Source organism: Chroicocephalus ridibundus, chromosome 1, assembly GCF_963924245.1.
Source record: "Chroicocephalus ridibundus chromosome 1, bChrRid1.1, whole genome shotgun sequence".
In the NCBI taxonomy this organism is placed as follows: Eukaryota; Metazoa; Chordata; class Aves; order Charadriiformes; family Laridae; genus Chroicocephalus; species Chroicocephalus ridibundus.
In genome coordinates this window covers 216445148-216459716 of record NC_086284.1, presented here as the reverse complement: position 1 = coordinate 216459716, position 14569 = coordinate 216445148, and the positions used below count along the sequence as shown (strand labels likewise).

At 48.5% G+C, this 14569-nt stretch overlaps 1 protein-coding gene across 1 annotated transcript; it reads left to right on the top strand.

The window, feature by feature from the left end:
- The first annotated feature begins 6821 nt into the window (after nt 1–6821).
- LOC134511077 (endonuclease domain-containing 1 protein-like) lies at nt 6822–12722 on the top strand. The gene is made up of 3 exons (XM_063324451.1): nt 6822–6955; nt 8644–8959; nt 11037–12722. Exons 2-3 carry the CDS (start codon nt 8675–8677, stop codon nt 11580–11582), a joined length of 831 nt encoding a protein of 276 aa, XP_063180521.1. The 5' UTR covers nt 6822–6955; nt 8644–8674; the 3' UTR covers nt 11583–12722.
- The last annotated feature ends 1847 nt before the right edge of the window (nt 12723–14569 follow it).

Sequence of the window (14569 nt, the reverse complement as noted above, 5' to 3'; positions counted from 1 at the left end):
AACACAGGCTCAGGTGGGCCCCAGGCTAGGCAGAGTCTGGCCACTCTGATAGCCAGAGGGCTACAGCCTCTCCAGCTGGGGGAGCAACACACCCTCTTCAGCTGATGGCAATTTTGGGTGGTGACTGGCTAGCAAGATGGTCTGCAGAAGGTGCTAAATAGACACAAGCAAGCTTCTTATTGGCCTGCAAGCCTGCCGTGGATTTGCAGAAGCTTAAGCAAGCTTTGAGACAATTATTTTAAAGTTCCAGTCTTTCACACCACCCCGTGGCTCAAACTGTTGCTGTTGCTGTCTTCAGGGTCTGAGGTGGTGATAGAGAGAGAGGATAATAAAGGAAGAAAAAAGCATTTGGTCACACAATTTCTACAACCAAACACTTTGGCTGGTACACTGCACGGATATATTTGACACCGTCTGGTGATGGAGCGGCTACAAACTGCATATTGGTTACAATGCGCTGAATTAATTGTATCAAGTACGGAACAATGCATGGTAAAAAGAACAACATTGCTATACCACACAACGTATAAAACGGGACATTCTTAACCCACGGGGTACCTGGAAGCCATGAGAAGGGATTAAATTCCCAGCCTTTCCAGGTTTGAACATGGACATGGGCCAATTTCCTTATTCCAGAGGTTATTTGTTTAACAACTTGACCATTATCATCAATTTTTGAACAACAGTTCGAATCATTTAATTTACCGCAAACACCTCCTTCCTCGGCTAGCAGGTAATCGAGAACCATGCGGTGTTGCAAAATGGCAGTTCGCATTTGCGTGGTCTGGTCTGCCAATAGTCCAGGGCGCGAGCAGTTTCATTAGTAATAAATTCTAAACCAGCTTGGAGTCGAATTTTACGGTTTAGATTATAAATAGGTTCTCGAGCACCGCTAATCCACTCATGGGGGTTCCAGGTGGCTGGCCTGTAACGTTCAGTGATTCGCCAGGGGGTCACTCATCTTTCCCCCACTTTTGTCCACTTCCCGCAGTCAGACCTGTATTAATAGATCACTTACTCCATGTGAGATCATCATACAGTTTAACGCCTAAATTATCACCACCATCTTCAGGGAGTAAGAAAAACAAGGGGCGAATTATTCCAACATAACGTACTCCAGTCCAATTTGCTGGCAGCACTTTATATGCACGATGTCTGCAAATCCAATAGTGGCCTTTTAGAGCTTTAGTGCCGTTTTCAAATAAACCAGTGGGAGTGGAGGGCACTTGAAAATAAGTTGAATTGCCCATCCCTAGAGGGTTGAAGACTGTCAGATTTAGCCATGGCCTGTATGAATCGAGGAAAAAGGCACGGCCCACAACGTGACATGACCAGGTACCTGTGTTATTCCTCCATTTACATGTTACTTTTAGTTTTATAGTAAATGGCCACTCTCCATGAGTTTCATTTGTGGTCATATTAGTAGGGGACCAGAAGCCAGAAAATAATTTCTCATGCCCTGCTTCATTCACCCAGGCCCATTGAGCACCCGTGGCTACACCATCGACTGCGAGGCCATGTGTGCGGACACCACATAAGTACTATTAGGAGGCTTATGATTTGCATATGTGAAGGTCCAGTCACATCTAGTAATTCCCACGAAAGTACCACCTGGCTGGGTGCGGTTCAGGCAATATTGGCCTTGGGCTGGGTATCGTACTGGCCAAGGAGATGCATACTTTCTTCTTTCCAGTAGGTATTATTTCCAACTTCACTATAATTGCTGACTAGCCATTTGGGGGAAAAGGGGATGGAGGTCCACAGCCAGCTTTCCATGCTAAACGGTCCTCCACACACCCAACAGTTAGTAAGATTAAACACACTGCCTACGGGTTTTCCTAAGGTTACAAACTCAGTTTCCCATTTGAGGTTAGTACTTGAGGAGCTGAAGCTTCCCCAGGGATTCAGGGCAAAGAGAATGATTGCCCAAAGCCATTTCTGTGGTAATATGCAATACATCCTAAAAACACAAACACAGCAATTGTTACAAATACAACACAAAATATTGATATCCACGTGTATCTCCAATATAGCCTGCGATGGAGTCTCCAGCGGGCAGCTCCTAAAACAAAAAAGAAAAACTGTCCTCGGTTCGGCTCAAGAACCGGGTTTAACTGTTACTAAAAAGATGGGACAATCCATCTTGTATTGATTTTATGTTCTTTGCCTAGGGCATCCTTCGCTACCCAGGCATACTTATTAAGAGGCGTGCTTAACACTAGGGGAACTGCCGCTATAGTAGGTAGCTCTACCAGGACTGGTTGTGCAGGGTAATGTGAAGGTTTAGTGGGGTGGTCCAGGCCACATGTAGCTGGGACTATTGCAGGGCCTTGTGGGCAGAAGGCTGTAATTTTCGGACACCGGTTTGTCCCCCATCGACTATTGACGTGTGTGACAGCTTCCCAAAGACGCTCGTCCCATCCTGACTCATGGGGCTTGAAGAATCGTTTGAGAAGACCATTAGTGCGTTCCACTATTCCATTGGCTTGAGGATAACACGGAGTGTGGAACATCCATTGAATTCCTTTCTCTTTTGCCCAATCTTGTACAACCTTGGCAGTAAAGTGAGAGCCATTGTCTGACTGAATAGACTGTGGCTTAGGGAAAGTACTGAACCACTATTGCAAGGCCTTAACAGTGCTTTCTCCCGTGGCACGGGAAAAAGCCTCAGCTTGCACCAGGCCTGACACAATTTCCACCCCTACTAGTACATAATATTTCCCGTTAGACCTTTGGAATGGGCCAACATAGTCTATTTGCCAGGCATCCCATAGTCCTTTACCTGTTCGGACATGTAACGGGTCATCTTTAAGAGGGTGTTTTTCTAACTGCATATGGCACTGGCCACAAGCTGAGATACAAGTCTGGCAGTGTTCTCGGGTGACCAGCCAACCTCGTGACTGAGCTTCCCGATACAGGTCTTTAACCCCTGAGTGCCCTCTTTTCACATGTAACCACTCTAAGAGTCGTTCCCAATTCTCCACCACTGGTTCGTTCCGCAAAGGGGCAAGTCAGGCCAGCTCGTCGGCTCTGTTATTCCATCGGCTAGCTGGAGTTTCATTCGCCTGGTGGGAGGCGACCCATGCTATTGTGAAATTCCCTTGTTTAGCAATAGAATGTCTTCCCACTTTTCTTTTTGCCACACGGGCACCTGATTGACCTCCCACCCGTTCTGTTCCCAGAATGGAAGCCACTCAGCGCACCCTTTAAAAACAGCAAAAGAATCAGTGTAGATATAGACAGGAGAGGTAGACTGAGCTTCATGCTGAGAAACACTCCGCACAGCCACGAATTCTCCCACTTTGTGCACTGCGTTCCCCTTCGGTGACTATTTTTTGATCGGTGTCTATCTGTAGTGCAACTGCATGATATTTCCATCTCTTGCCTTCTCGTTTGGCAGAAGCATCTGTAAACCAGACATTTTGCAATTGTTCTGAAAATGGGGGGGCTACTTCCATGACAGGAGCGGGTATGTTATCTTCCCGATCTGAGGCTACTTCCTCTTGAATAACCAAATTCTTGATAGTGCCTTCAGATATCTTAAGGATGTCACAATAACGTTCTATTTGTGCATACCATTTTTGTACTGAAGCTCTTTGTGGCACCCCATCAGGGGGAGGTGTTCCAGCTAAAACAGTGTTAATTACCTTAAAAGGGCCTCTAAGCACTGTCGGCTGTTGGTGGATGGTATGTTCTGCCTCCCGCAATGCTAAGCTAACCACAAACAGTCCCTTTTTCCATACTGTATGCCGTTTCTCTGCATCCTTAAAGCTGCGGGAGTAAAACCCGATGGGATGAGGGGGTCCTTCAGGGCCTTTTTGCCAGAAGTGCGTCGACCATCCCGACTGGGCAAACCCCCACTCAATTTGCACGGGGTCAGTAGGGTGTATTGGGCCAAGGGCCTGGTGATGAGCTGCCTCAAATACCAAAAGCTGCAAAGCTTCCTTGTGGACTGGAGTCCAGTCCCAGGACGCGCCTTTTTGCAATAAATCATATAGTGGTCTTGCAATGATAGAAAAGTCTGGGATATGTTTTCTTCAGAATACAAGTAACCCTAATGCATGCTGCAGTTCCTTCTTTGACTCAGGCATCTTTACCTGATCTAGTGTGGAAAGGGTATCCTTAGGGATGCATGTCATTCCCCCTTTCCACCAAATTCCTAAGTATTTGACCTCATTAGACCTCATTAGAGGGGGTCTGGATTTTTTCAGGTGGGATTTTTAATCCCAAATTCTCCAGATAAACAATAATATCATTTTGTGGTTTTTGAACCTTTTCCACCTGTCTCCCTCCTATTAACACATCATCTATATACTGGTAAACTCTAACTCCTGCCTCTGGTGAGATTTGTTCTAATTCTCTTGCTAAAGCATGATGGGCTACCGTGGGAGAATGCTCGTATCCTTGAGGGAGTCGTGTAAAAGTAAACGGATGTCCTTCCCAGGTAAAAGCAAAACTATTTTGGTCCTCAGGTTGCAAAGGGACCGTAAAAAACATATCCTTAACATCAATGGTTGCCACAATAGGGTGTGCTTGCTCCTGAATAGTGGCTATGAGATCAGCAACATTTGGCACCGCAGCGGCTAGTGGGCCAGTATATGCATTTTGTCTCCGATAGTCTATTGTCAGCCTCCATTTGCCATTTGGTTTTCGGACAGGCCATACTGGGGAATTAAAAGGGGAGTGAGTAGGAACCACAATTCCTTGTTCTTTTAAGTCTTCTAGCACTGGCGCTATTCCCTCCCGTGCTCCAAGAGGTAAATAGTAGGGTTTGATATTTGTTAGTTTCGAAGGGGGAAGTAACGGCGCAGTTTTTAAGAGCCTTATCTCTATCAGTGGGGCACCAAAAGACCAGCTTCCTCCCTTATCATCTATCCATGCTTTGCCTTTCAGGATATCAAGTCCTAAGAGATTAAATGGAAATAATCCCACGGCCATCAACACCGAAGCTGCTGCCTCTTCCCCTGGTAGCTGTAAACTGACCATAGCCATTGCTTGTGCCTGAACGTTACCGAATGCACCTGCCACAAACAAATGTCGCTTAGACAATGATATACCGCTGTGTTCTGCATCTTTTATGCTAATAGCTGAAATGTGGGCACCGGTATCTACTACAAACGTTATTGGGATTTGCTTAGGTCCTACAAAACAAGTAATCACAAGGGTCGCCTTGCTTATTAATAGTGAGCTGTTTAACATGTACCCATCCTCTGCCCCCCCGCCCACTACAGGGGAGCGAAGGCGTTAGTTTGCCACCAGCACTGGCGGTTTCCCATCAGTTAAATCCATGAGGGGCACCAGGGGAGCACTGGGGATGACATCGCTATCCCAAGGTTCTTTTGACTTCCCTAAATCAATTAAATCTCGAGGGACCACCAGTTTCTTTGGCCATCCCCTAATTAACCTCTCTAGCTTGTCTGTTTGTAGCCCATCCATAAGATCTCAGGGGATTCCTTTTCTCCATGCCATGGTCCATAGCACACTCCGCCTATTTGGTATATCCCTCCCATCTGGTGGTTTAGTGAGTGGTGCCACCTGCTCGTGATTAGGGTGCAGGAGGGTTTTCAATTCTGCCTGCCGTAACCCTTTCGTGTCTTGTTTGGCAGAAGGGACATTAACAGGACCATATTTCCGCCCGTAATTGATTAATTCCATGGCAACTTCTCCCCAGGTCCACACTTTCAAGTTTTGCGGTTTGCCATTAGGGGTTACCAAGCCTTCCAGTGCAGCCGTGACCCTTTCACTGTGGGTCACAGCTCTTTATATTCTGTATTAGGGAGGGCAAAGATAGAAGGAATGACTTGGGAAAGCATAGAAAAGTAAAGAACTAGAGAGTATGAGAGAGACACTTAGAGGCAGAAGAGACTGGAAGAAGCTGGGAAATTGTCACCACATGAGCTAATCCCTGGTCTTTGAAAAAATAAAATCAGGTGTGCTCCAGGAAAAAAATTCACTTGTGGTGGTGCTCAGATCAAAATCTCAGAAAAGGAATGCTATTCCCAAAGGGAATAAACTACCCCACTATGAGGGGAAACACTAAGTATGGGAAGCCTTGGGAACAGATGCGCAAGGAGATGCCTGACGGTGAACTGAGATGTCCAATTGTAGGAAAACAGATTCTGTCTTGGTTTTTTTAAATTATTCATCTTGATGATTGCAATTTCTCCTGCCTGTCTTGGATGTCTCTTTGAGGATGAATTATTCCCTAGGCTCCAGCACGGTCTTGGTTAGCTTAGAGCCAACACCAGGCATCGGGTTGTATCTGAATGCCCCTGTCTGCTACACGGGCATCTGACAAAGGTTGTACAAGATGCCGTGAAGACGTTGGGTGCAGAGTCCCCTCCTGACCTGCGAGCGGCGAGTGCAGACAGGCACTCCTTTACACCTGATCTGGCAACACCACTCATCTTATGAATTATTGCCTGTTGATTAGGACATGCATCACGCAGATGAGCGCTGGGTTTGTACCCTCTTCCACGTGCAACGTTGGGGAAGGGTAGATTCACGGTCTTGCTTTGGCACACTGACCGAGTTTGGCTCACAACTGGAGGGAACGCTTGATTCAAGGTTATCAGAAATGCCATAAAACACCTTGCATAGTTAAGCTTCTGTTGCCAAGTCACCTGGAAAATTCACATTGAACTGTTGAATAAGAGAGTTGTGGAGCTTGCTGGGTGCCATAACTCTGCCCATGACCTCGCAAAAGAGCTCTGCAAAAACAGAGGTCCTGGCTCCACCCCTGGACAAACTTCCTCTAAACCCCGTTTGAGAAATCTAACAAAACAGAATTATGTGCATTTCCGCCTTCCTGGAAATCTTATATAAACTGCCCCAAGGTCACGGCCAGTTTCAGGCTGGGCTGCAGCGGAGGCATTTGAAAATCCTCTACCACTTTGGGGCTGCTGAGCGGAGTCCTGTGCATAAAAATACTATTTGTGTGCTGCTCCTTCACACGGTAGGTTGGTTTCTATATATCTGAAATTAAGTTAGATATATTTTAAGCTCATGAAGGGGGTGGTGCAAAAGAAGGACTTTTCAGTAACTTTTCTGCCTGAGCTGGGGCAGATACTGTCACGCTCTGGAGAGTACTGGAAAAAGTCACTTTTTATGGTTCACTCTTCTCAGTTTTCAGCTTACAGGTCACCATATTCCGGATCCAGCGCTAGTAAAGAGATAACGAACGAGATGTCTTGGGTCAGAGCAAGGGCATCCCTAGGTCAATACCCTGAATCCAATGGAAACAAATACATGAGGGTCAGGGACAAGCGTAAGAAAAGGGCAATTGTGCAGGGTGACTTTCCAAGTCTCCAGTGGTCCTCAGCTCAGACATTTCCCCAGCTAAAGGTGGGTTTGTGTTCTAGAGGCCATAACAGCTTTCTCTCCCGTGAATCCTTTTAGCTGCTTGTCCTGCCTGCCTTATTTTAAATGCCAGATATTTCAAAACCCATCCGCCCCAACAGCTAGCAATGAAAATGGAAATCCACTGCTATCCCAAAGCCTGCAGTGCATCTGAAAGAAGATATAGCACTCTGCGTTGCTGCCAGCATCGCAGGGAATTTTGGAGCACTTTTCTCCAAATAGAAAGATCTCGCTGTCTGCTGAAAATCACGTCAACAGCTGAGTAAGACAAAATAGGACCTGTTTGTGTTCAAGAAATAGCAATTCCCACACTAGCGCCTTTTACTGTGCAGGAAAAACAATCAGGAAAGCTAAAGATGTGGGTCAGCAGGAATCCTGTGCCCCTCAGTATTGCTATAGCAGCAGCCAGGGTGCTGGTGAGACAGAGACGTCACCCCTTGTGCTTGCTGCTACCATCCGCTCGGCCTCTTCTCGCTCTGTAAGCTCATTGTCTGGAGTTGGACGCCCCAAAAATGCAAGCTGAGCAGCAGGGCACAGCTTTCCCAATGTCAGCTGTCTGAGAGCCAGGACCTCAAGCTGGATCACTTTGGGGTAAACATCTGATCTAACTTCAGCAGAGGTTAATCCTGCTGCGAGCACAGAGGAGTTATGGAAGAGCTGCACGTCTGTGTGAACTTGGATGGGGACAGGGCTATATAGGAAGCACAGCATCGCTGTTATCTCCCTTCCAAATCCCCTGCAAGGCTAAAGCCCAGTGCAGCATTGCAGGTGGTTGGGCAAAGCATGGGCCCACCTGCAGGTCCGCTGCTGTGGGAAGGTCCTCAGAGCAGAATGGAGGAACCCCTGGGTTGCTGCAGGCTTTTTTCTCCAGTGCCAATGAAAAAAACTCCAAAACAAAACCAAAACCAACCCTGTTGGTGCTGGCATTCAGGACTCTGCCTTCCTGCTGAGCTCATGGCCAACACAGGTAGGCTGGAAAAGGTGGCCTTGCCCAACAGCATGCCTCTGTTCCAAGAAAACTTTGCTGTGTGAGCTGATTAGACATGGGATGGGTTTGGGTCACTCCTCAGAGGGGCTGATTTCTCCCACTGCCGCCTTCTCTAGGCACCTCAAACCTATTTTAGATCTCACCTTTATTCCCCTGTTGATTTTTCCATATCCAGGAGGACTGAAGTTGTCCCCTCCTTGGTCTCTCATAGTGCCCTCCTCTGCCAGCCTTGTCCCACAAGCACAAAAATGATGAACTTTCTCCAAGATAAGTGTCTCTCTGCATTTGCTCTACAGGTGAGTAAAAGCACTTGAAATCCTCCCTGCGATGCTGTTGCTGCTGCTTCTGCAGGTCTCGGCGACCTGCCTCTGGCTGGGACGCAGTGAGGTGGTGACATCCTTTCAAGGTTCATGCCCTCAGTTTTTCTTCCGGCAAACCCCCCCAAATCAAGCCCTGGAACCACAGAACCCAGCCTGGATCTGCCAGCGTTACGGGAACCAGTATTACTTTGCCACCCTGTACGACAGGACCCGGCGTATTCCCGTGTACTCCGCTTACGTCTACAATCCCACATCTTGTCCGAGAACTAACCCATGGATGATTGAGCCCCAGGTGAGTGTCCTCTCCTACAGCGCGTCACCCTCCAGTCATTAAAAGATGAGCTGCAGCCTTTTAGCAAATACTTCTTTTTCCTCCCACCCCACCCCACCCCACCCATGCAAATGGACCCACTGGATGGGATTCCTCTCATCTAACTTCAAGCACCTTCAGCACACGAGTCCTCTGATGCATTTGAGACATCAGCAGGAGGATGAGATGAGTCATATCCTAAAGGTGCCCATATTTCTGCATTGACCTTACAGGAACATTATTCTACATTACATTAATTGACATTCCATTAAGTCCAATGACACCCCTCCCTGTCCCATGCTGTGGTGGGGGACCAAACGATGGGGAAAAGACATCCAACTGCAGGTAAATTTGAGGGACCAGCTGTGCTGGGCTCTGATCTCCACCCTGAGCTGTTTTGTGTCCTTGACATAGCTTATTTGCTCCCAAGTAAGAGTCAATTTGGCCTTGTAAGCGGCATGAGAGAAGTGAAACAGTCCAGGTGAAGGCACACAGTGATGAGAGGGTTGGATTAACACAGTAAATTTGTTGAGTGACATTTCAGGCAGTGAAAAGTGAGTAGGACCAGTACCAGTCAAGTCAGAAGTGCGTGATCTCCATCCACCTGTGTCGCCCCTTACCACCGTTCCCTCCTGCTTGGTTCAGAAGGATCCACCAGACACACAGACCTCTGCAAGCTACAGGGCCCTCCCAAACGTCCTTCTGACAAACTTCAGACCATCAGTAAAAGAGGCCGAGTGAATCATGGGACAGATGAAGAGGAAATTCAGGTCATTGCTAGGGACACAGTAGCAGCGGGGAATGTAGGTGAAAATGCGGCACAGGAGAAAGCCATATGCCCTGTTCCAGGGGAAGGCTAAATACGTTTCCCTAAAAATGAAAAGAAAGGTGTCATAGGTATGAAAAACCCTTGTAATTCATAGGAACTCAGGCAACTAGTTTGGTGTTGCACTACTGCAGCCTCCACGTTTAGAGGGGACAGAAACTTCTGTTTTCCTCCTGGACCATGGACCCAGGGCACCTGAGAAATCTGTGGGTTTGTTAACATTTTTCAGAGGTCTTTTGGCAGTATTTACGTTCCCCAGGTCTCTGGGCATTCTGAGCTCCTTGAAGAAGCCAATAATTTCTAACGTCTCTGCAGTGGTGGCACAGAAGGAACACACCTGTGCTCCCTGGCACAGATCAGCTCTGAGACACATTATTAGCACTGCAACAGCCGATCCCACTTGCATTGAGGTATTTTTGCTCACTCAGCAAAAAGCTTCATCCTCACAATGAACTACAGCCCTCCCAGGGAAAAATCACCTTGAGAACCAGTTTCCCAGCACATCTGCCATGAGATTAGAGGACGCAAATACTGGTGTTTCAGGAGTGTGATACACCTGCACCAACCACACAAACTTCTTCCCGAGAGAGGGGTGAAGCAGGAGAAGGGCAGAAGGGTCTGAGTCCTCCTCATCTCCTCCTGGTAGGGCTCCATGGCTCTTCTGCTCATCCTCATCTCACCCTGGCCACCTTCAAGGACTCCTTAAGACCTTCAAAGAGGATATCTGTGTGCTTGTTTTCCCTAAGCTTGTAAAACACAAGGCTGTTGTCAGATTGGATTAACAAAGGCATGAAATTCTTCCATGGAGACTGAGAGAGCTCTTGTGGAAATGGGGCTGAATGGAGCAAAGGCCAGGGCTGATGATAACATGCTTAGATGCAGGTGGGACGATTAGGGAGAGCCCGGGGCAGATGTGAGATGTGGAGAAGGGGGAAAGGGAACCAGATGTGGCAGGGGAGGTGTCTCACCAGAGTCACCTTTCAAACCTGAGAGTGGAAAATGCTCATTGTCTCATGCGTCCACCCACATTCCCACTGCAGGCTGGGTTTCAAAGGTCACAACTCAAATCGACAGCAGTCAAATTCTGAGCTTTTAATTTTTATTTTTTTTTAACTTGTGTGCATCTGGGAGGAGCAGCTTTAGAATTGCACTCAGAGACTTCTGCTCCAGGGAAGCCTGATCCTTTACTCCCATCCCCAACACTAACACCTTTTCCTCTTCTTACCTGTCAAGCTGGTGGGTCTAAATTATCCCAAAACTATGGAAAAAACAAGTACCTTCTTAAAAGATTTCAACGTTACCTTAGAGGAAATTGGCAACAGCCAAGCTATCCTCAAAGACTACAGGAGCCTGAAGGGTTTGCACCGTGGCCATTTGAACCCCTGTGGACATCACAACGACTCCAACAGCATGAACGCTACCTTCACCCTCACCAACATAGTCCCCCAGGATGAGAAACTCAACATTGGTGCCTGGAAAAACTATGAGCAGCAAACGATGAAGAATAAGACCCAGGGCTGTAAGACCACCTACGTTGTCGTGGGCGCCGTGCCTGGGAACAACTATATCGCCAATGGGAGGGTTAATAAACCCAGCTACATCTGGTCAAGTGCCTGCTGCGAGGTGGACAACAACCAGAGGAAGGCTTGGGCAGTCATTGCCGAGAACGACAAGGATGCGGTCACACTCCTCACGCTGGGGGGGCTGGAGTACACGTTGACCCAACTCTACAGTGGAAACCAGGTTTCTCTGTTTGACAGCGCCTGTCCCCGGCAATAAGCCCCACTTCACATCCTGGGTGTAAGAGGCTCAGGAGCCTTCACCGCTAGCAGCATCACCACGTGTCCTGTGCAGCGTCCGTCCTGCTTCCTTCTCTAGTTGTTTTCCAGCTCTGTCCCTCAGAGCACCTTCTCCTCTGATTAAAGGGAGAGGGAGGCCAGCAGAGCCTCCAGCTGGTTTACTCTCCAGGGCAGTTTACTGTCCAGGGTAAGGGAGTCCTCGCCCTGGCCACTGTGAGGGGCAGGTTGGATAACAGCCCATGAGCAAGGAAATCAGAGCTTGTCGCTGAGAGTAGAGGAGCTTTGCTTCTTTTTTTTCCTTTTCTCCATGCCCATATGCAGATGGTAGTTCCTTCCTCTCCTTGTTAGATGTCACTGATAACGTGCTGCTGACTTGTCTTTCACCTCCTCAGGAAGGGTGTTGGTCTAGGGTGGCTCAGGTTGCCCAGAGAGGTTGTGGAGTCTCCATCTCTGGAGATACTCCAAACCCAACTGGACTTAGTCCTGGACAACCTGCCCTAGCTGACCCTCCTTGAGCAGGGGTCTGCACTAGAGGACCTCGAGAGGTCCCTCCCAACCTCAGCCATTTGGTGATGCTGTGATTTATGCTGGGGCCAGGAGAGCAAAGAGCCCAAGGATTGCTGAGAGTCTGTGAGGATTAGCCTACAAATACGCTCTGACCAACACAGCCAATGACCGCAGCAAAGGATAAAGGGAGAGAGGAAGGTGGAAAGGAGGAAGACAACTAAGCACAGGAGGAACATCCCAGCTCTCCTGAAGTCTGTAGACAGGTAAAAGAGGGAGAAGGAAGGCAATAACCTACATTAATCACTAAGCTCTCTATCCCTGAGCTTACATGAAGACGTGCTTATGTGAATTTGCTAGCAGGTTTTTGTTTGCTTGCTTTTGGCCACGCACCTTGAGAGCAGGAGCTGAGGTATCAGACAACCAGGCTCAGGGATCAGATATGTGGCAGGCTTTGACCAGCCATAGATAGATTTCTGCAACACGCTGGTTGGATTTCATTCTCTGCTCTACTTCTGAACCTTTTCTGCAGATTTATGTTCAACTGATTTTGTGAAATATATTCAGTGGGTGCAAAAGATCAATGTATGCCACAGAGCTTAGTTTCTGAGTAGTTTTCAAAATAAACTATTTGCTGCAGCGCTGCATTGTAGGGTCACCTTACATGTGAATCGGAATTTGCTTCCCACTGGAATTTCCACTACTACTAATGCCCTAGTACCTATACATCCTTGCAGGAGGTAGGCTGTCCAAATCCCATCTGAAGATGCCGTAACACCTACAACAGTGTCACCATCCGACTCCAGTTACTCTTCCTATGAATGTGCATGAACAGAGTGGATCACGGTGCAAAGAGCTCATACAAACCATCTCACTTACAGAGATACCAGCTTGAGCCTGAATGTCTCAGCTCAGGAGCTGCTCATCAGCCTACTCAGTCTCCTCTCACCCCACACAAATCTCTTTGGAGGCTGCACAGAAACATGGGTTGGGGCTCAGGTCCAAAATCAGATATTTCCATGCAAGTGTCTCCATGTCTGCTGGTTGTCTGAGCTCTGATTGCAGCCATCAGAAATCCAGGCATGGCTAAACTTCATAAATAGAGGCATCCTGGGCCACTTGAGATGCCCTGATATATGCAAGATATCCAGTGGGGCTGGCTGATCTGCTGCAGGATCCTCGGGGACACCTGCACCCATATGGGCCAGCAGCCAGAGGCCAGGCAAGTTCCCCAAGGGCATCTCTACTGGCTCTGGACACCCGAGCCCAGGCAACCAGATCCCACCGCAGACCAGTGGGCAGTGCCCTGTAGCATTATGGACTTCTGCTCCTGTTGTCTCCAGCTGCAATAGCATTTGCTTGTGCCATCTGTGTTGCTCAGTGAGCTGGGACAATAATTTGCTTTTTAGGAGGACAAGATGGGAACATCACTCACAGCCCCCTTTGCTGGATAGCCCCTGCAGTCCCAGGTCCCCTACCCCAACGGGTTTTTGCTCCTTGGTTCAAATGCTGACACAGACAGTTGATGGGGTGAAACCGCCAGTGCTATTTCACATTGAGGGACCTCTGCAGACACCTCTAGGCTTGCTCATGGGGCTTCCTCTGACTCACTCAACCACCTCCTCACACCCGCTGGGGCTTGAAACCACACTCATCCTCGCCACTGCCCGTCCCATGCCCTGCCACCCCTGCTTTCCAGGCTCTGCTGGAATCTCCCACTCCCTGACCACCCCGGTGAGTCACCCCTCCGTCAGCTCCCTGGGCTGTCCCCAGGACCTCTTCCCCAGGCAGTACCCAGAAATGTTCTCCCCTCCACAGCAAGCGTGTAAAATACATAGGAAGCCAAAAAATTAAATGAGTCAGCAGGGAGGCTGCCTTCCAGCAGATATCAAAGGTGCCTCACACAGCACCCTAGCTTGTAGTTGAGCAGGGGGGTGCCCCAGCCCCACGGTCCCCAGCTGCAGGAGCATCCTCCCAGGCAGCTTTTGTCTGTGATTTACTCTGGTTTCTGCTGCCCCTGGCTATGAACGGGGAATAGGGATACAGCCCTTCGGTGAGCCCATTGCTGGTCCGTGCATGGGGCGTGTACCCTTGGTGTGGTGGGACGTTCCTGTGTCCACTGGGAAGATACTCCTGCACTGAGATGGGAAGATAATTTCACAGTTTGCTCTCTGTCCATCTGTCTTTGGGGGGAGCTCTGGGCACTGGTGGGTGGCTGGCATTTTAGAGACAAAGGAAAAAGGATTTTGCCCAGGAGCTGTGAGGGGATGCTGGGAGCTAAAGGCCGTTAGCCCTGTGGCTCATTGCATCGCCCGCTGGGGTGGTTTGAACACGCACACAGCTCGCAGAGGGCCCTGCCACTTCCCTGCAAAGGGCTGGATCGTGGAGTTTGCTTAGTCCTTTTCCAAAAGCACCGAAGGTTCAAACTCCTTGAACTGAACGTGTTGTCACTTCCTGTCCCGA